At 38.9% G+C, this 21,085-nt stretch overlaps 4 protein-coding genes across 5 annotated transcripts; 1 reads left to right on the top strand and 3 right to left on the bottom strand.

The window, feature by feature from the left end:
• Positions 1-624: 624 nt before the first annotated feature.
• On the bottom strand, positions 625-7,249 carry LOC137728702 (phospholipase A I-like). Of its 2 annotated transcripts, XM_068467441.1 has the most exons (18): positions 6,449-7,249; positions 5,959-6,106; positions 5,779-5,857; positions 5,516-5,669; positions 5,214-5,423; positions 4,883-5,128; positions 4,633-4,795; positions 4,283-4,543; positions 4,063-4,184; positions 3,596-3,757; positions 3,329-3,512; positions 3,069-3,205; positions 2,809-2,947; positions 2,400-2,606; positions 1,846-2,317; positions 1,542-1,758; positions 1,353-1,442; positions 625-1,257 (listed from the first exon to the last, which is right to left on the bottom strand). In XM_068467441.1, the coding sequence occupies exons 1-18, from the start codon at positions 6,977-6,979 to the stop codon at positions 808-810; spliced, it is 3,972 nt and encodes a 1,323-aa protein (XP_068323542.1). In that variant the 5' UTR covers positions 6,980-7,249; the 3' UTR covers positions 625-807. The 2 variants fall into 2 exon arrangements, with proteins under 2 accessions (XP_068323542.1, XP_068323543.1); XM_068467442.1 differs by lacking the exon at positions 6,449-7,249 and having other exon boundaries at positions 5,779-5,854; positions 5,959-6,010.
• A 515-nt stretch (positions 7,250-7,764) lies between these two features.
• LOC137727920 (N6-mAMP deaminase) lies at positions 7,765-10,745 on the bottom strand. The gene is made up of 11 exons (XM_068466784.1): positions 10,586-10,745; positions 10,422-10,492; positions 9,932-10,023; positions 9,791-9,850; positions 9,456-9,689; positions 9,296-9,372; positions 9,126-9,195; positions 8,934-9,047; positions 8,454-8,520; positions 8,235-8,339; positions 7,765-8,150 (listed from the first exon to the last, which is right to left on the bottom strand). Exons 1-11 carry the CDS (start codon positions 10,660-10,662, stop codon positions 8,026-8,028), a joined length of 1,092 nt encoding a protein of 363 aa, XP_068322885.1. The 5' UTR covers positions 10,663-10,745; the 3' UTR covers positions 7,765-8,025.
• A 929-nt stretch (positions 10,746-11,674) lies between these two features.
• Positions 11,675-12,819, top strand: LOC137727922 (RNA pseudouridine synthase 6, chloroplastic-like). The gene is made up of 3 exons (XM_068466789.1): positions 11,675-11,931; positions 12,451-12,579; positions 12,693-12,819. The coding sequence occupies exons 1-3, from the start codon at positions 11,699-11,701 to the stop codon at positions 12,793-12,795; spliced, it is 465 nt and encodes a 154-aa protein (XP_068322890.1). The 5' UTR covers positions 11,675-11,698; the 3' UTR covers positions 12,796-12,819.
• A 227-nt stretch (positions 12,820-13,046) lies between these two features.
• LOC137727918 (receptor-like protein 3) lies at positions 13,047-15,415 on the bottom strand. The gene has a single exon (XM_068466783.1). The coding sequence runs from the start codon at positions 15,273-15,275 to the stop codon at positions 13,047-13,049; it is 2,229 nt and encodes a 742-aa protein (XP_068322884.1). The 5' UTR covers positions 15,276-15,415.
• Positions 15,416-21,085: the final 5,670 nt, after the last annotated feature.

Raw genomic sequence — 21,085 nt, 5'->3', positions numbered from 1 at the left:
GGGACCAAAGTTATGTGTTATACAAATTTAAGGGACCATTTTGACTAAAAAGCCTTTTTATGGAGAAGAGTTAAAAAGATAGATGAAGGCACTTATGGTTGTGCTCCAATTAGGTTTTTTTTATAACACTTTGCCTATCGAAGATTTGCGGATGCTCTTGTTAGAGATGTGATTATAAAACAAAGGCTCATACAAAAAGAGATGAAGATCTAAGAGGACTTCGAACGAGGCTCTAAGAAAATACATGAAGTACTTGGAGCTAACATAAGACTTGATACAAAACCGAGCATAATCGCGTTTTAGGGTTCATACAACAAACCCCCTTTAGTGAAATAAGACTTTGATGTTGTTGTTAGGTTTCTCTTTTTTCAGGCACGGTTTGTGAAAAGAGCGCCTAACCCCTAAAACTGGAATGCGATGGTGGCTGTATCTCAAGCAAGCACTGCGCTGTGTTTTAACTTCCACGCACAAGTGTGCGAATGAATTGAATTTAGATACCGATATTGTGGCATCCAAGTGCATGAAAGTTCTTCTCCGAAGATTTGAGTTGTGTAAACGATACAACGACATTAACCTTTTTATTAATGAAGCAGAGGAGATGGCTAACAAGTTAACAACATTGGAAAAAATGAGAACATCTAAGCTCATATATATAATACCATACACGTTACAACACTTCACTCTTCTTTTCTGTTTGTAAGCCTCAAAAATGGAAGTTTCCTCTTATTTCCTCATTTCTCTTTTCTATTTTCCTATCATTTTTGTTTCAATTTTCTTTATTTTCCTGTGTGAGATCTAGTTAACAATCTAGTGTATACCGGGAAGATGGCATGAATACCTCAACTTCCGATGCGAGGCAAGAGCTTGTCGTAGAGCAGCATCCACGCCCGCACCCTCTCGAAACAGTGACTCGTATAACTGACAAACAAATTGCGACACCTCTTCCTCATCATCATCCCAAAAACCTGTAGATGGGTCCCCGTTTTCACTATCTTCCCAGTCGCTCAGCGGACTGCTAGGCTCAGCCTTCTCATCTTCGATTTCATCTTCAGCGTCTTCCTCGCCAATCTCAAACTTCCCGTTTTCAAAAGCACTGAACTCTGCAGATCCGTGGAGCGCTGTCAGCTGTGTTTCCGGGGGCTGAGCTAAAGAACTTATAACAGCTTTAGCGCCAGAGTCTAAAAATGCTTTAATCAGTGGTGGCGTAGGTCCATATGTCCCTGTGCAAACAATGATTCTATCTCTCCAAGCTCCGACCTATAGTTATCAAAGACAAAAAGCATCAGTTTGATCACTAAAATCATGCGCCCATATGCATATTTAACTTAACAAACGTAAAGGTGATGGTGTACCATCCAGCGAACATCATCGGGTGTTAAATGGATAGAAGGGACAGTTCTACGAAACAAATATGCTCCAATTTCTTGGCCATCGTCCATAACCTTAAAAAATTCCATCATCCAACAAATCAGAGTTAGTAGTTTGGCAAACAATCCAATAAGTAGCAAAAAATAAATGGTTTCAATGCTAAAGTAACATACTTGAGTTTGGCGTCCCATATAACGGTGAACGATGCCTCCAAGTTGGAAGTATGGTCTACATGCAACCAAATCAGAAATAGTTGAAATATTGGCGAACGATGAATCAGCCTTCCTGCGGTGGTTTCGCATCACTGATATCAAACTCAGTTTCACACTCTGAAGAAAATTATCTGCAAGCTCTCCGGGTTCAGCAACCACAAATACATCATTCTGCCAACTACAGAAACAAACAGCTGGTAAATTAGGACTAAAGCTGAAATAACATTAACTTGCAATTATAAAAGATCAGTCCAGCAACACTGACCTTAATATCGAGCCAAGTGAGTCATTTTGAAGGGCTAAATGTACAATGCCCACTTGGGGCGAGTTCTGTAACTTCTCGTGCAATGACTGGACTGGTAAAGAAAGCTGTCTAGGTCCTAAAGGAGACTCAGGTGGTGACACAGCTCCTTTTCCAGACTGCGCATCTAAGCTTAAAGGTGGGACCATATCGATTCGGCCAACCCTCTGTGGGCCAAAATCAGGACTGTAGAAAAGTGGACTTGATGGGATGCTTGGAGGAAATAAAGGTGATGCAAATGGCGTTGGGAATGTTGTTGCTGGTACTGTTTTCAAAAATCCTGATATGCCTTGCATTTGCGATAATCGTATTCCATTACGAGCACAAAATGACTCAAGTGCATGAGCATGGTTCTGAGTGCGACCAGAATTGGGGCTATGTGAAGCTTCAACAAGTAGTACATTACGCCTCCAACCTAGAGACGGGCCTTTTTCCCCTGTTACAGAAAAGTATCAACAAAAAACGAATAAAATCTAAAATTCACAGAGGCAAATTAAGAAAGATGTCAGCATCAATACCGTCACTTGATGCCTTTGACTTAGGGACATGTTGAGATCTTAAATTCTCGGACCACTTCTCATCATGTTGGAATGGCATAAGCAGTCTCTCACAGGCATCCTTAAGTACAAGAGAATTTTTCTGAATATATTCCTCAACTGCATCTTCCAATTTCATCCAGACTGCAGGATCAGTCTCATCCAGTTCCATATCACAGCGTTCATCAACTGCAGGAGAAAAGATAGAAGTGTGCTGTTGAGAATAGTACTTGAAAATAAAACACCACATCAGAGAAAAAATCAATGCATGGAAGCAAAAATAGTTGGTTAGAAAAATGTTAAGACTTTATCCAAATTGGTTTTGCATGCAGTGGGTTGAAATTCTTGACATTTCATGCTCATGTACATATTACTCACACTTAACGCATACCTGGATTAAACCGAAAATATTGTATTCCAGGGAGCATGGGTAGCAGTGTGCTCAAAGCTTCCTCAACCCGTTCCACAGAGCATGCACTTTCTATCAATACCTGACCAGTATCCAGATAACGCCAACCACCTTTTCGCACCTACACTAGCAGATTTTGAGTGAACCAATAAAGTGGAGCAACCACTCTCTAATATTGCACATGTATTATAAAATATTACATAATTGACTCTTCAAAAACATAGGAGATGTTATGAATTTACCTTCGTTGGAACAGAACCACAGCCAATGGAAACTAAGCAGTCAATTTTTGTGTCTGGCCATAAAAGTTGTGCTTCTCTAATGGAAAAGATTGTTGGATTGTTTGCCACTATTGCACCATCTTGCCAACGATTCACATCTGTAGACATTGTAGGATAGAAACATTTACAAACAAATTAAAACCAATGAAGAGGTAATATGCAGCTCAATTTAATCCCTAAAAGCCTACTGATGAGATTTCCAAAAGAACATAAGAGAGTACCATCTGAGAAATCATCAAGATAATACGGAGCAGCAGATGATGCTCTTATAGCTTGCCATACTTGATGCTTACAGCTTCCTATAAAGGCACTGCGCTTATAGCCTTCAGCACATCCAGGAGGTGGTCCAGTTATTCCTGAACTCTCTGAAATTGCAGGAGGCACTTCTAGTGTTCCCGCAGGATACTAGAAATGAAGTACAAAATACCAAGTTAAAGTGTAAACAGTAAATTGATGACGTTTCAACAAAGTAACAAGTGGTCTCAAACCTGATAATTTCGGAATAGGAAAGGCTGAGCTGGCATCACACTCACCAAAGTTGATACAACAAAAACTTTGGGAATGTTTTTCACTGCAGACTCTATTAACAGATCCCCATCCTCATCGGCACACATTTCCTTCAACAATCTCTCAAACTGATCTGCACTATGCTGCAAGACAATATGTCACACCTATCCTTTAGAACTCAAAGCAACACGGCAGCAAAATATAAATAAATAAGAGAACAGACAAAAGTGATTGCAGTAAAAATCAGAAACCTCCTGAATTAGATACAGGAAGGACAAAGAGGAGGAGAGAGGAAGAGAGGGGGAAGAGATTCTCTTCCTCCCTCTCAAAATATTCTTGCGTGAAGAACATAAATTTACATATCAATCTTGAAATCCAAAATAAGTAAGGGAAAATGAAAGATATATAAAGTTACGAACAAAACAAATATAAAGCATAGAGAACATACTTTAGATCCATGTACAACAACTCTAAAACTCTGGGACGAACTTTTATAGAGCTGATCCAACTTCTCTCTCCAAGTTGCAGCTTCATTATCCTTTGGAGCAGGTTCAGCAAAGACAAGTTTTCCTACGAATCATGATATCAGACATGTAAAGAAGGAAAAAAAAAAAACATGATTGATGAGCAAGCTTTGTGCATGCTCATTCCTAATACAGCATACTCACCAAGATTTTTGTATATTTCTTCACATTTGTCTAATGACATTAGCTTAATGCCAAGTGCAACAGCAAGCATTCCACCCGTTGATGTGCCGCATATGAGGTCAAACAACTCATGTATCTGTTTTCCAGTTCCCTTCTCAATTGCTTTAAGAATTTGCACAGTTGCCAGACCTTTCATACCACCACCATCCATTGAAAGTATGCGCAGTCCTTGCTTTGGCACTGGTCTCCCCCTTATGGCACGTCGCAGCAGTCCATTCTCCCCTGCAAAAGGCATGGCATTGAACAAAGCTTATAAGGCTTGGAATCTAAAGACTAAACACCCGAAAACAAATTAAACTTAAGAGACAAACCGAGAATCGCCAAAGCACGGGCCGCAGCTTTATGCACACGGGGCTCAGGTGCAGCTGTCAAGCGCATTAGAAGTTCGCACAAGCTTTCAGAAGTAACCAAAATACGGCGATTCTCCAAACAGAAGGCCAAATTACCTACTGCCAACAAAGCTAATCTTTGTACCTAATGCAAGGTCAACTTTAATTACATGACAATACTAACAAGAAGAGTAAGATAATCAGTGCCTTACGGAAAAAGTAAAGAACTTGCCTCAGGGGTTTTGTGGGCACACAATAATTTCAAAGATTTCAATACATCCTTGGTCAGCATCTTTTGAGCTACAGCATCAGATGCAAAAGCCAGCTTCACCACAACTTGCAACACAGAAATTACTTCCCCCTGGGGCATAGACTTCAACACTGTCTCGATGGGTTGCATAATGTCGGATTTCATCAACTGCATGGCAATTGAAACATCTGCAGCAAGAGATGAAAGAGCAGAACATGCTTGTTCAACCTGCCAGAAGTTGGAACTCTTAAACCATATGCAGCAGAAGAGTGACAAGCAGTGAAATCTTTGTCAGGACAGCTAACCAACATACCACATGACGGTTGTCACTGCTTATCATACTTATAAGCTGCCTCACTGCATTCTCATCTTTGCCAACGACTGCGCGATTTCCTTGGTCTTGCATAATCTTTGCAAGTGCAGATGCTAGTAAAGGGTGATGACAAGAAGAAAACCGAAATATAAGAGAGAAAAAGGCGCTTAGCTTATGCCTAGACGCACCAAAATAGGAACTATTTTCCATCTGCAATTACCAACAAATATTTTTCAATGTAAAGTCTGAGATTATAAATTGAAACGAACAAAAACTTCTATAGAAATTGCATTGATCACTACCTCTATTTGCACATTCACTGATCTCAAGTTATCATCTGCCACAATCCTGATATTTGCAAGAGACAAGTGATGAAGTTTGTGGAGAGGCAGGATTTCAGGAAGAAATTCAAGAGGGTTTCCAAATAGCCTAAGAACTCGTAGCTCAGCCATAGCCCTGCCATAAATTTGGACGGAACCATTAGACCCTAGAGAAAATCAAGCTTTACAAAACTTAGAAAAAAATATACAGACAATTATCTATGTCCAAATGCTGATGAAATGACCTGAAATCAAGCAAAGGCCGTACAAGCTTGTTGTGTTCCAATGAAAGTTCCACTAATCCGACACACTGTCTTAACTCTACTGTTACAAGTCCAACAGAAATAATAGATGAATATGAAACATTTGACCTCCAAAATATGAACTTCATGCTGATTAGGTTTACAAGGGGAATCCAAACTTACAAGGTACTGAAACCAGCACGTTGTAGTCTACCCTGAGGACTTTTAAGCTTTTCAGTTCGCCAAGCTCAGAAGGCAAAAGTGACAACTTATTGTTATCAAGGTACAGCTTTTCGAGAAGAGGCAGTCGAGTTAGCTCTACTGGTAAAACCTGCGAGTAGTATGCAAGATATAGAGATATAAACTCAGAACTAATCTCAGCATTCCTTAATCTCACCCAATCACCAAAAAGAAAACCGCTTTCTTGAATTTTAACAAAGCACACACTAGGTGTATTAAAAGATACTTGTAAAACAAATCGATCTTGGTATTGTTAGTGAAACTAGTACCATAAACTTCTGGTTTTGCTAAAAGATTAAGAAAACTACACCAAGGACAGTCATTTCTTTCAAAGACTACACAGCAATCAATCAAAGTCTAATAGATCGATTACATATTTATACAGACAATCAGAAATACAATAAATGAACAAAAAGATTAAAGAAAGACTCACGGACAACCCACAACCACTCAGATTGACGATGGTGACGCACTGCCAATGCACACCGCAGGCCGCCTCGCCGTCAGCAACTGCAGGCATTGTCGAAGCGAAATTGGAGCGCAACAAACGAGTCAAGACTCCAGTGCCATCGCTTTGCTGGCTGGAGCCGGCTGTCTTGGTCATGGTCACGGCTCTCAAAGGCTCTCTGCGCCTCACCACTCTCATGTCCACACCCACATTAGCCTCCTCAGCTTCCTCGATCCTCAATTCAACCACCACCGTGTCCTGAGGCATTGGTAACGCCACCATTAGCTGCGACTTGAGCCTCAGAGCCACCTGCTCCTCATCATCTCCAGCCTGCCATTCCAAGTCGATCCGAAACCCTAATTCCTGATCCTGATTTACCACGGAAGACAAGGACGACGATGACGAAGACGACGCCGAAGACGTACGGTCGAAGGTCTCCGGCGGACCCTCGGTGCCGTAATTGAGCATGAGATGGAAGATCTCCGAGGGCCGCTTCCATCCCAGTCCCCAAGACATTGTGATCAGCCGCAACTAGGGTTCAAGTTCAGCGGCGATCTTGATCGGACGGGTGGGAGTTCAGCTGGAGTGGCATTTGGAAATTCACGGCGCGATTGCGATCACGCCGGCGAGAGAGGGAATTGTGGGCCCGACTGAAGTTGGAGGTTGGATTTGGGGGAGAAATGTGAGGTTTGAGGGTTAGGGTTTTATGAGGAAGTAGAATTGGGATTAATGGCGGGAGAGAAATGCAGGCGGTCTGTGTACGTCTTGAGCTTTGGAGTTTTCGGAGAGAGATAACAAACCTGAAGGCCGGAAACGAACTGAAGGAACATGTAATATTCTTCTTCATTGTCAAACGACGTCGTACCTTGCCTTGTTTCTTGTCTTTTTTTTTTTTTTTTTTTTTTTTATTTTAAATATCCGATGAGGTGAGAATTTGAACTTTTGAACTTGGTTGTAGACAGGAGAGAACACTGCTCGGCACTTGCTTTATGTTGTAAGTATAGAACAATCCTGTTCATAGTCGTTCACACATGTATGTATTAATCACGACGCAATTCATCTCGTCACTCCTCGTTGCTTTCTTATTTGACTAGTATGCCTTGAGTTTTTCATGCACCTAAAGTTGCTTTCTTAAGGGAGAAAAAGCATGTCCACATGGTAAAATGGAAAAAGCACCATAGAAATTCAATACTCACCTGCTCTTCAATTCATTTCCCATGGCTCTGCAATTTTTGTTCCTATGGCGACCCGAAACGCCATTTTCAAACATGAGAAACAAATTCACTTGTACGAAAGTTCCGTCACGAAATTCGTTATATTCAATCAAGATTGTAAATTCATTCAAAGCAAAGATGAACCATTGTAAATCTACCAGCTACTTCTGACTACACTAGGACATTCTAATAACTAGATAAGAAATCTGCAATGTTGAATTCCGGCGCATCAGTTGGCGTCCGGCTGCAGTTGAGAAACAAATTTTGCTGGCGGAAATGAGTAGTTCTAGGGACTGCCAGCAACTATACTACGTGCAGTTACACATGCCTTGTAACTGCAATGGTAATTCATAGATCTAGCTTCTTTTCAGCGGAATTGACGATTTCCTTCAATTCTCTCTTCACTCCATCATCAGCAAATACAAAGTCGATTGAATTTCTTGCTAGTTGAAATAGTTCCCTCTTTCCAAGTCCTAAGAAGTCAAGAAAACAAACAAGCAGCGTTTATCAGCCATCAGTTTAATTCACGTTACACGATCCAATGAAGTCAGACCTACCAAACGCAGCTGCAGCGAGGTTGTACTCGTTGGAAAGACTAGTAGAGAACACCCCGGAATCATCTGTGCAGATGACTAAAGGATGTTTTGCATTATACAGATCAGCTGCATCACCAAACAAAAGAGGTTTGTTTAGGAGAAGGAAAATTTAACAATATTTTTAAAGTATTTCTGATTTCAGATAATTAAGCCACGATAAATGGAAGCAGAAAGCCTAACCAAAATGATGTACGTCAAGTGACGGAATTGTATTAGTCCTAATGTTGGACGTCAAACAAATCTCAACCTGAAACACAAACAATGATGATGATACAAAGAAGTTAGCTATTCTAACCTACTAAAAGTCTCAAACTGTCAACAATTTTAAGGAAACAACGTAAAAGTTACAACAACGAACATAAAAAACGAGAAAACTAAAAGTTGTATCTACTTTTTCTGCTCATGTGTTTATAAGCAAAGATGGAACTGACCAAAAACTCAGTACCCTATTTGGAAATAAGAACTTAGCATTGATGTTTAAATCCCAATTATGAATCGTCATAAGGATATTCTGATCGAACTGCCAGAAACACCAGACCGAATCATATTTTGGACGTCTCCTTGGCATCCATCCTATGGCAGTCAGAAAGACAAATATCTAGAATTCCGTGGTAAGGAAAGTTATATACAACATAATGACTGATTGCACAATTATCTCACCGGAATACTTAAAGATTTCAAAGTCTTCCATTCCTCTTCCTCGAAGCAACAGGCATGGCCAATCCTCTGTGGTTGAAAATCTAGCATCGCTCGTATCTCCTTTGGATTAGGCACCTACAAGCACTTAAAGAAAAAAACAAGTAAGGGTGATCATAAAGGCAGACGCTGCAGGCATTAGAAGAACAAACGCACCTCTCCACAATGAAGGGTTACATAAAGACCCTGCTCTCTAGCAAATTTTAAGGCTGGAAAAAATGTAACCCTGCCACAGAAACAATATAATACACATATAAATACATGTACCACAGTCGGGTTAAATGAAACAGTCTTCTGCAACAAACTCAGGATACTGTTTTAAGTACCATTCTCCCACAATCGGGTTTCCAGAAAGGTCAATACCAACTACCCCTAAATCTCTCATTTCCAGAGCAAGCTTCACCTACAGTAAATGACAAAACTAGTCAAACTTAAAAAAAATGCATGTGCTCAAATATTTCTTCATAATACATTTCATCACATTACAGTTTCCATTGCAGCCTCTGTGGTTTCCCGGCGGTCAATGCTCAAAAGAATCCTAACATAAATCTTTTTTCTTGCACTTCCGCTACATGTATGGTTTATAAGTGAAGAATTCTTCTGACTGCCAACATCAGAACTGTGAGGCCTAAAAGCGACATCAACTGCAGTGACTGCCTTTATACCCTCCAGTACTGCTCCCAAGTAAGAGCGCTTGCTCATTCCTATCGACGCATTATTCTACACAGAATGAAACACATCAATATCGTATCAATGAAATGTATGACATAAGTCATTTTAGTATGAATACTTCACGCAGTCGGCTAATTTTAGAAAACCACCTTCGGAGTTGTTCTTAGCTCCAGATACACAACATTCTCAGAAGCAAAATCTTCAATAACCTGTGGGGGAAAATGTAGTAACAAGTATCGACATGGAATTGTTGGAAGTAAAGACAAACCAAATTCGAAAGTTTATCATACTTCTTTCGTAATTCTTGTGATAACTTTGTGGTCAGTTGTAAGAATGTGGATCAAGTCAAACAACCTGAACACTTCGGTTAAAGAACGGTCATCTGAGTGCAAGAACAGACATATTTCCAATGTTAGGATTCAAGAAAGAATTGAAATTACATTGTTCAAAAAACACATGTCCTAGTACAAATCAACTGAAAAAATTTCAAACTACTCTGATCGACAGGAATTATTCTAAACTACAGTAACAGAGATTCGAACTCAGGTGCAAGCGAGCGGGAATCCCTGCCCAACTGACCTAACCCTCATCTGCTAAAATCACTAAACATCATTAATTGACACGCAATGCGGACAATTCGGTTGAGGATTTAGAAATACAAGGCATGAAAAATGTAAAATTTAAGATGGGTAAGAATCGTAAGACTAAATTTTCCTTCTTGACCCTACATTTTCCCAGCAACCAAACAGAAAACAAGCAAGAAAGAGAAAAAGGGCATACTTTTCCGAATAACGTGCTCCACATCTGAGAAAACTATGACACCCTTCTCACCCAAAACACTAGCAAGTTCTCTGCACACAAAACAAAACAAAACACCAGAGATTAGATTGTGTTTCCTGAAAATAAAGCGAGAGAGAGAGAGAGAGAGAGGAAAGATAAGTAACAGTAAAGTGGAGTCTCTGACGGATCCGTTGAGGTGAGCGTGAAGTTCCACCTTTGGCATTGACAGCCAGTCCTCCATTGTTAACTCTGTTTCTTTTTGTTCTTATCTTGCTTTTAGCTGCCTGGACCTCTACAGCTTCAAGCAGTAGAAAATCCCCATCTGAGCTGTGTCAATGACATGATAAGCAAGCCAACGTCGATGCTGATTGCTGACGGTAGAAAGAAGACAAAGCCCATAATGTTTTTTGTTTCGGTAACTTTTTAATAGTCCGACTAATTCAGTTTTATAATTATTGTTTGGATAATGTTAAAGGAAATTAAAATTTTTCAACTAAATTTATTCATCAGATAATGTGGTTGTAGATTATTAAATTATTAATTAAGTATCGATTAACGTGTTTGATTATTATTGGTGACGCATCATTTGGTTTTAATAATCCGGGCTAATTCAGTTTTATATTTATTGTTTGGTTAATGTTAAGGAGATCAAATCTTTTCAACTAAATTTACTAATGTGGTTATAGATTATTAGATTATTAATTAAGTGTCGATTAACGTATTTGATTCTTATTTAGTTTGCAAAGTTGGTTTCAAAATTTAGACTCTCTAACATTATTCTTATTGTTTTAGTGCATACAGTTGTCCACACACAAGAACTTCTTAATCTAGATCTCGTTTAGAAGTACTTTTAAAATGGTTAAAAACGTTTTTGGTGAAATTATTTTTGGAACCAATCATTAGTTAAACTGCAAGTGAATCTTGGAAAATCACTTGAAGGATTTCATGGTGTTTTTTGCAGGAATTGCTTCAAATGCTTTTGGATCCCAAATATATCTTCACTAAAAGTACTTTCAGTTATTTTAAATACACTTCTAAACGAGCACCTATAGGTAGAAAAAAAGCCTAAGAACTTCATCGGGCCCAACTCAAGGGTAGTGGTAGCGCAGGCCCAATCATTAGTGGACTGGATCGAGCTTGGATAATGTTTCATGGACCCGGTCCATTACTCTGTAAAAACCCGACCCACAACCCGGCTTTTAGAAATCAAAATCTCAGTTAAACCTCACCTCAAATAGCAGCTTGTACCATCCAGCTTCGGCCTCCGGAGGAAGAAGATGGGGCCGATGAGCTTCTCCTCAATGTTGGCCAACGGCTGCCGGAGTTTCAGTGCGCCTGCGGCCCTTGTGCGCACGTTAGCACTCACCCACGTTGCTCTTAGTGAACACTCCAACAGCTACAGGCACGTTAAAGTGGCATGGTTTTCTCGGAGTTCGAATAAACGAAAATCTGCACGTCAGTCCCTGAAACAAGATGTTTCGCAGCCAACTACCGTTTCTTCTGTAAATGGGTACCTTAAATTTTGACTTTGATGCTTTTTTGTTTGTTTTTGTTTTTGGGTTTCTGAGATTTTGGCTTAATTGTTGGTATTTATTTGTTGAAAGTGAGAGTTCGAATAAAGGTCGAACTTGGAAGCAGTTTGTTTGGTAACCGAGAAAATGATCAGAGATTAAGAATGTGGAATGGAAAATTTGAATCTTTATTGTTTTAGAATACCAAATTCTTTCTTTGAAATGGAAATGGAAGCTCTGAGATTTTGGCTTAATTGTTAATATCTATTTGTTGAAAGTGAGGATTGGATTAAACTGGTCGAATTGGGAAGCAGTTTGTTTGGTTACTGAGAAAATGAGCAAAGCAAAAGAATCTGGAAATGAAAATTTGAATCTCTATCGTTTTAGAGTTTTACAATTTTGATCGTTGTAATGGATAATGTGTCGATATAATTGTCGCCAACAACAAAATGTTACATAGAGTTTCTGCCATTTGGTGTTCTATGGTTTGCCGACTTTGATATCATATCTTCTTTCAGCTACCCTGAATATACTCGGTTGCTTCCATGTCCCTCAGACAATGGATCACCAAGAATCGAGCACTTGGTTGTTTCAGAAGGGGGGCCTGTACTAGAATATATCTGCAAAGTTCTGGATCTTCCTCTTCAGTGAGTGCTGCTCCTTTTGTCTTCTAATTGTTTTTTTGTTGATGTATGGCATATGATTTCCGTCGTTATCAAGTTCGAGTTGATTAATAGAAAAAAAATTTCATTCTTTGAAGGTTTGTTGCAGATCTCATCCATTTTGGAGCTGTATATTATGCCCTTGTCTGTCCACGGCCTCCTCCAACTGCAACCCCAGAGCAGATGAGGGTATTTACATAAGTTACAGCACCATCAGTACTAAAAGATAGAGCTGCCATCAAAGGAAAAACTGTAAGAGAAGCACAGAAGACTTTCCGCATAACACATCCAGACCAATTTCAGTTTTCGAAAAAGTGAAAACAAGAACTGAAAGCTGAAAACAAAATAGTTATCAAACGCTGTTATATATCTTGGATTGTTGTGATGCAGCATAGCAGCAGTAATGTGTACTATAAATAAGTCTTTTATTTCTCAAAGAAAAGTACACTTGATTAACGCATAAAGTGATCTACAACATTGGAGAAAAACTCGAAATATGCATATCGCCATGACCTGCTCAAAGCTAAAGGGCCACAAACTCCCCAAAACCCTACAATGAAACCAAGAGATACTGAAATTTGAAGCCATGGAATTCCATTCCCAGAGTCGTGTACATCTTCCCGGTCCTTAGTCGTATCACTATCACCTGGACTCTTCTTCGGGCACTTATTTGGAAGCGGGGAACCGCAAAGTCCCGGGTTACCCTCAAAGGCAGTAGCATTGAAGCCTTGGAGCTGAGTGCCTAACGGTATTTGGCCTTGGAGGTTATTGTAGGCAACACTAAATGAAGACAAGAAATTAAGATTTGATAGTGATGCTGGGATTTCACCAAAAAGACGGTTTCCTGAGAGGTCTAACATCTCCAAGTTTCGGAGTTTCGAGATTTCGTGTGGAATGTTGCCAGAGAATTTGTTAAAACTCATATCCAGGTTTTGGAGAAGTAGCAATTTCCCAATATCGCGGGGTATATTGCCACTTAGACTGTTGTTCCTGAGGCTGATTCTTGCCTCCATGTTGGAGAAATTCTTGTACTGTAAAATAGTTGCCCCAGTAAAGCTGTAGTAGACAGGCAACTCTAAGTCGTTGTGACCTGTTTGAGTTGCAGCCTTTTCCGACCTGAGGGCTTGTAGTCTGCAAAGCTCCTTTGGAAATTCACCTGAAATGAAGTTATTATCCAAGTATATATGGGAAAGACTTGGAAGAGTCCCCAACCAACCAGGTATTGGTCCCGTGAATCCGTTAGAAGACAGGTCCAGAACTACCAATTTCTCGAGCTTCGACAGCCATACAGGTACTTTTCCTGTCAGTTGGCACCCTGACATACTGAGCATGCTGAGATTTTGGAACCCAGATGAATCAACCATGAGATCACCATCTGGCATTTCTTCACCTAGAAAATTATTTGTCAAAATGAGTACCCTTAAACTTTTGCAATCCTTCAATATCTTCATTGCCCCTGTGACATTGGTCAATCTGTTGTAAGCAAGCGCAAGGAATGACAAGGATTTCAAAGAAAGAATTTCATGTTGTAATTGTCCCTCTAGATCATTTGCACTCAGTCGGAGTGCTATCAAGGACTTGCATGAGTAAACGTCTATTGGCAAGGGACCCGTGAAGTGATTACGCATTAGGTCAAGTTTAATAAGATGAGTAAGTTTGGAGAAATTAAGCACAGAGAGATCTCCTTCCAACTGGTTGAATCCTAGATTCAGTTCTGTAAGGCTTGAGCAATTCATCAAAGACGGAGGCAGAAAACCCTCTAGATTGTTGAAATGGAGGATTAGGAGCTTCAATCTGGAGAGCTTCCCAATATGAAGAGGAAGTGTGCCACTCAGCTGATTAGAGTAGAGATCCAAGATTGCGAGGTTGGTAAGATTGGCAATGTTCTCACCAATGGCCCCGGAAAGCTTATTGGAAGGCAACGAAATTTCTTCAAGTGCTCTAGCATTGTGAATATCACTTGGAAGTGTCCCCGAAAGGTTATTGAAGCCTGCACGAAAGAGCTCCAATTTTGAACAGTTACCAAGTCCAAGGGGAATTATGCCACTGAAACCATTGTGGGAGAAATCCAAGCTTCTAACACAAGGAGAATAAGAACAGTTGAAAGATGGTATTTGGCCCTCAAGGAGATTGTTGCTGACATTTAAATGTCTCAAATTCCATGCACGCTGGAGGAACGATGTTGGAGTGGTTCCGTTGAATTGATTGCTGGACAAATCCACTATTCGGATACAACTTGGCGGTGGAGATAGCGGTAGTTCTCCAGAGAGAAGGTTGTAGCTCAAATCAAGGATCTGAAGGCGACCCAAGGACAGGAAGAATCCAGCTTCCAGGCGACCAGAAAGTATATTATGGGAGAGATTGAGGTGGGTGAGATGCGTGAGATTTCCAAGAGATGGAGAAATGACTCCTTTGAGGCGTTTGGAGGGCAACAACAGATGGGTGACTCTACCAGCCATATCACAAGTGATGCCCTCCCATCGACAACAATCGCTGGAAGACCAGTTTAAACTAGAAGAAGCGATATCAAATGAAGAAAAAAGAGACTGTTGGTCCATTTTGCTGCAAGCAGCATGGGTTGTAGAAATACCGCTTGTGGTAAACAAGATGAAAAGTGGGAGGACATATGATTTAGTTAGATGATTAGGCTGCACCGCCATGGTTCTTGTTGAAAGGGGCATACAAGTATATTAGATTGCTCAAAGGTGTATACTGCTTTTATAGACAAAAAGATGTAGAAACAACATCGGAACACAGAATTATGCGCTGCTGGAAGGTGCATATTTGTAGAAATTGCAAACATATCACATCGTCGTATATGAACGGCCGTTTAAAGGGATCCGGAGCAGGTGCATATTTGGAGAAATTGCAAACATATCACATCGTCGTATATGCACGGCCGTTTATGCAGGAGGATCCTCTCCGGATCCCTTATTCCATATCTACCAAATTAGGAGATCCGTGCTTTTAGAATTTAATCCAACGGCTACAAATAAGGCTCACTTTAAAAGTTAAAATAATTTCAGTCGTTGAATCAATTTTCAACGGCACGGATCGCTGATTTGGTGGATTAGGAGGAAGGGATCTCCCTTTCCGTTTCTGGAAGTTGTTATCTATCCCACATCGGTGGGGCAAAGAAAATAATGGGTTTAAATATAATTACCATACTCTAAATAATATTGATGTTTTTTTGTGATAAAACCACACTTGACGAATTTGGTAAGTGGTAATTACCAAGTTGGAGACTCTATTGGTCTCGTTAGAGTGGGGTCCTCGGGCTCGTCGATCTAAAAATTCCAACATAGTATCAGACCACACGGTTATGGGCATGTGTGAGCCAAAGGCTTGTCATCGGGAAGTGTCCTGAAAAGAGGCTTTCGTCACCCAGAAGTATGGGTTCAACATCTGAGTTATTAAGAAGCACTTCCTGAAAAAAATTGAAAAACAAATCCGGACTCCATTGGACAAATCCGGTCTATGGTAACGTTTTTTCAAGCGAATGGGATTGAGAGGGAGGTTTGATATTTTGGTTTGGAATGTTAGAATTTGGTGACACTAAGATCCAAATCTTGAAAAAGTTTCAGTTGGCCAATCTCAATATGTACGTATATTGCGGCTTAGACTGTTTTTTTTTTTAAGGGACAATGATTTTCTGCCCTTCCATTTTCCGTATCCTCATGTTTTGTATGATCACGGTTAAACCATGTCAACATTTTATATATATATATTTTTATAAAGATAATAAGACAAAGATAAATAATAATATAAAATGTTGACGTGACATATACTGTTAGATAATGTTTATAATTCATTGGAATGTGGACCATGCATCTTTAAGTAAAAATCGTATCATTAATAGGAGATATTTTTCAATATGTTCGGAACATGGAGTGGTACACCACGTATCACTAGCTATGCAAGTGGTGAGATACTTGTGTTAAAAAATTAACAACTTAAAAAATAAATTTTTCTTGCATTTATATAATAACACATGATATGCTAATTGTATTCTAGGCATAATAAAAAATTTCTCTATCAATAGCGTTTTTCATAATAATTTGGCAGCACAAATATATGTATATATATAGCAGCAACTTTTTGTATTGTACATAAGAGTGTGTGTGTGTGTGTGTACATTCCCATTTGCAAAGGAAAACATTAATCCACTTCAACTCCTGAGTCATATATTTGTCCAACTTTTCAGTGTCGTGGTATGTTATTATTGGAGTAAATATGTTTTTATTTAAATATTTTAAACATATTTATATTTTAGTTTATTATAAACATTAAATATAAAACGTAAATTGTTACTAACCTTATAAATTATTATTAACCTATGATTTGACAAGGAGCATTCTCCTCCACAAAAAGAAACGTGAGAAAACTTCTCAGCTTAAAGATGGGATTACTTCTCCGAACGGAGATCAAGATCACCTTAAACATGGGATTTCTTCTTTGAATAAAGATAAAGATCAAGTCAATAGACAGAAATTTGTTCCGTTGTGATTTGTACGTTTTGACTTTGTCCTTTTTGTTTTCTTCTGCTATAATTCCTTTTCAAGCCCCTAAATTATTTAGCCCCACAATTTTTATTTCATCTCTCTATATAAATTGATCTCATGCACGAAAGACCAAAATATAGAGAAAGAAACAACGGTTTATATAATTTTCAAAACAAAAATTGAGTTTTGAAAGCATTCAAAATGTCTACGACTGATGATAGAGGTAGAAGAGGAGGGTACGACTGATGATAGAGAGAAAGAAGGTAGGATTGAAAATTTGAAAAGTTCTTTTATTTTTTACTGTTTACTCGTGTTTTACCAAAATAAGTTGTTTTGTTGAAGCTGCTATTTCCAGCTTCTAATTTTTAACTGTTTTTTCACGCATAACTTTGAAAATAAAAATTGATTTAAAGTGTTTACCAAACACTTAAAATACTCTAATTTTTTTTTATACTCATTGTTTTTAAAAGTTAAGCCAGACTTATTGTGAGGAAGAACTCAATTCTCATCACCATCATCATTACTAATTAACATTCTTCTTACGACGTTGTTGTCCAAACTGCTCCACAACTCCTGTCTAATACTTTGCATACAAAGTTGTTTGTCTGCAAAGTTTTTATATTAATGCAATTAATATGTCATGATGAGGGTAACATAAGAATAAAGCAAATAAATTCAACAGATACAAGAACGAGAGTTTAGCTAAAAGATATCAACTTGACTGAATTCATACGCTGCTCCTTGGTATATATTTTATTTGGTGTATAACTATAGGTCTAACTTAACTTTTGTTTCCTTTTGAAGAAAAAACAATTGCTTGCAAAGAGCTGAGCAATGAAAGAGCCGGGCACACTACCCTGACCAACTAGCTATCGTAATCCACATTTGTGGGTTGGTTGGTTCATAAATATTGACGGAAGAAATTAAGCACAAGTTTGTAAGTAATAATAAAAGAGCATATAATGTACCTCACATAGCTGGATAGCTGTGGTATTTTTCTTCCGTTGCTGGTACAATATTGCAAAAGCTAAATATATGAAGATAATTACGATTCTCTTCAATCTTGATCGTAATATTTTTGTTTGGATAGCTGCATGCAACACTGTTTTGTGAAGAGAGACAGATAGAGCTACCTGAGTCAGTTTTTAGTCATGAAAAATTTATCACAAAATCTGAAGTAGAAATTAATCATGAAGTTTCTCAAAGTTGCTTTCAAGACTTATATGCTCTTACCGTCTGTATTCCGTGTCAACGATACCAAGAGGAAACAGAGAAGCAGCTGCCTTAGTAGTTACAGCCATCCGACCAAATGCTTGTTTGCGATCAGGATGAAATCTGTGCGGTTTTTTTGAGCAACGGGCACTGTTGGTGCACCTCACCTAATGAACCATTAAGCAAAACTAAATAGTATACATGACCAGAAACAAATAACCCGTGCGCGTGCACACATATACTCATATCTTCGTGCTTAGAATCGTGCATTCTCACCTGGTAACAAGTACCACATCAAACACCATTGCGATAAAGGTCAGAGGCACCTGAGACATCCCCACCATTGATCATTGCTCCAAATGAACCAAACCCACACTCACCAACTGCAGTTCGATACAAAAAAAAAGTATCAGTAAGCATGCCTGCCGCATAAAATATTTCTGTTAATTTTTTTTGGGTAAAGTACAAAAAACTACTTCAACTATTGGTTTCATGACACTTTAATATCTCATTTTTTAAAATTGACAATGTCATATCTCATATTTAGAATTTGTGCCAATGTTATATCTTCCGTTAGCTTGACCGTTTATTTTTCAGTTAAATGCTGACGTGACTTGATCAGGACCCATTTTCTATTAAAAAAATTAATAAAATATTATTAAAAACTAAAAAAAAATTAATTAATAATTTTTAAATATTAAAATAATAAAGAAAAGTAAAAAAATAAAAATAAAAACCCTCGCGTCCCCTTTCCCCCACCCACCCCCTCCGGTCTCTCTCTTCTCTCCCATCTTCCTCTTCCAGCGCCCTTCCTGCAACCCAGAAAAAAGAAGAAGAAGAAGAAAAAAAAAAAAAAAAAAACCAATTTATCTTCCGCCCCTCACTTGCGATTTTCCCCGACCCCCCCTTCCTTTCTTCCCCCCTCCCGTCTTCCCTAAACCTGCACTCACTACCTGCAACCCAAAAAAAAAAAAAAACCCAATCCCCCCACCCAACCTACAGAAGAAGAAAAAGAAGAAGAAGAGAGAGAAGGAAAAAAAAAAGAAAAAAAGAAACCCAGTTCGTTCGTCCCCCCCCTCCCCGGCACCCACCCTCTCCCCTCCACACCCATTCCCCCCATTTTCTCCGCGTCCAGGTTCTCAACCTTCAAAATCAGCCTGGCGAAGGTTTGAAGGGGGGAAGGGGACGAACTAAGTTTTGGTATTTTTAAAATTTTTTTTATAACTTTTTTTTATTATTTTAATATTTAAAAAATATTAAATGATTTTTTTTATTTTTTAATAGAAAATGGACCCTGTATCAAGCCACGTCAGCATTTAACTGAAAAATTCATGCCAAGTTAACGGAAGGTATAACAATGGCACAAATTCATAAGATAAGGTATGCCATTGTCAATTTTAAAAGATAAGGTATAAAAATGTCGTGACACCAATAATTGAGGTAGTTTTTTGTACTTTACCCTTTTTTTTTTCTTTAATTAAAAGTCCAAATGTTTGATATACAGAGGAGTCCATAATGTTGTGCAGCATACAATATTTCTGTTAAATTGTTTTTCTTTAAGGTTAATTTATAGGTTGATATACAGAGGAGTCCATAATGTTGTGCAGATCATTGTATGCTGCAGTAAATGATGAAGACAAGAAAGGAAAAACTTGACAGTGTAAATGGGATTCCGCCTGATTTCTTGGGAGGTCTAATCTTTCCAAGCTTGTGAGTTCCGAACCTGTTCTGAGAAAGTGAGAGGAAGGACAGAGATTTCAGTCGAAAAAAAAAGGTATTTGGACACAAAACCTCGATTGCAGGAATAAACATTGTTATCGTCCATTTGAGCTGCCCCTTGCAATTGAACAAGAAATTAAAAGCACAAAAATAAAAACTCAAACAAGGAAAACCGAAACCAAGCAGTAATCAATGAAGTAGATAATTTTGTTATTGTGATGTCGAAGCAAGAGGAGGTTTTGCCAAAAACAGAATGGAGTCTCTCACTGTCGAAAATTGAATGACATAACAAACTAGTTTCTTGTTCGGATGGGGGGCGTACTAGTTCAAGGGCTTCACCAGCTCTCATTTTTGTGGATGGTCTGAGCTTTCTATAATCTTCATAAGTAAAAGGGACATAGAGTCGAGGGTGCTCTGATCAAATTCTGGAAGAGCTTCAACTGCTTCTTCCTTGGGTCCCAAGAGAAATGTAGCGATCGAAACTCGGATGGTTGCCTCCCTGCATTGTTTTACAGGTCCTTGTTATAATTTATACTAGTGTTATTCTTGTTCACATCAAAATTTTGATCAGGTGCTACGAAATTGACTGGAAATCAAGAATTGTAGCTGTAACTGATGAATTCGTGGTTTTGGACAAACCTGCTGGTACAACAGTATGTATCATTACAGACACATTTCTTCATAGTACGTTTCATCACATACAGTTTCCATTGCAGCCTCCGGTTTCCCGGCGGTCAATGCTCAAAAGAAGCCTAACATAAATATTTTTTCTTGCACTTCCGCTACATGTATGGTTTATAAGTGAAGAATTCTTCTGACTGCCAACGTCAGAACTGTGAGGGAGAGAGAGAGGGAGAAAGGGAGAGAGAGAGAGAGAGAGAACAAAACACTAGCAACTATATAAACCCTTCTCACCCAAAACACTAGCAAGTTCTCTGCACACAAAACAAAACACCAGAGATTAGATTGTGTTTCCTGAAAACAAAGCGAGAGAGAGAGAGAGAGAGAGAGAGAAGTAACAGTAAAGTGGAGTCTCTGACGGATCCGTTGAGGTGAGC

This window comes from Pyrus communis, chromosome 3 (assembly GCF_963583255.1).
Source record: "Pyrus communis chromosome 3, drPyrComm1.1, whole genome shotgun sequence".
NCBI classification, from domain to species: domain Eukaryota; kingdom Viridiplantae; phylum Streptophyta; class Magnoliopsida; order Rosales; family Rosaceae; genus Pyrus; species Pyrus communis.
Note: the sequence above shows the minus strand (reverse complement) of the source record. Positions and strands in the feature narration are given on the sequence as shown.

What these genes read in the sequence shown, in the direction of transcription:
- LOC137728702 (XM_068467441.1), bottom strand. Translation starts at nt 6,979, where the DNA reads ATGTCTTGGGGACTGGGATGGAAGCGGCCCTCGGAGATCTTCCATCTC. An exon ending in GTGCCCACAAAACCCCTGAG is followed by an intron (nt 4,796 to 4,882) that starts GCAAGTTCTTTA and finishes ACCTTGCATTAG; the next exon opens with GTACAAAGATTAGCTTTGTT. An exon ending in AGAAATATACAAAAATCTTG is followed by an intron (nt 4,185 to 4,282) that starts GTGAGTATGCTG and finishes CATGATTCGTAG; the next exon opens with GAAAACTTGTCTTTGCTGAA.
- LOC137727920 (XM_068466784.1), bottom strand. Translation starts at nt 10,662, where the DNA reads ATGGAGGACTGGCTGTCAATGCCAAAGGTGGAACTTCACGCTCACCTC. An exon ending in CAGAGGCTGCAATGGAAACT is followed by an intron (nt 9,373 to 9,455) that starts GTAATGTGATGA and finishes CATTTACTGTAG; the next exon opens with GTGAAGCTTGCTCTGGAAAT. An exon ending in CCTCGCTGCAGCTGCGTTTG is followed by an intron (nt 8,151 to 8,234) that starts GTAGGTCTGACT and finishes TTGACTTCTTAG; the next exon opens with GACTTGGAAAGAGGGAACTA.
- LOC137727922 (XM_068466789.1), top strand. Translation starts at nt 11,699, where the DNA reads ATGGGGCCGATGAGCTTCTCCTCAATGTTGGCCAACGGCTGCCGGAGT. An exon ending in ACCGTTTCTTCTGTAAATGG is followed by an intron (nt 11,932 to 12,450) that starts GTACCTTAAATT and finishes ATCTTCTTTCAG; the next exon opens with CTACCCTGAATATACTCGGT. An exon ending in GTTCTGGATCTTCCTCTTCA is followed by an intron (nt 12,580 to 12,692) that starts GTGAGTGCTGCT and finishes CATTCTTTGAAG; the next exon opens with GTTTGTTGCAGATCTCATCC.
- LOC137727918 (XM_068466783.1), bottom strand. Translation starts at nt 15,275, where the DNA reads ATGCCCCTTTCAACAAGAACCATGGCGGTGCAGCCTAATCATCTAACT.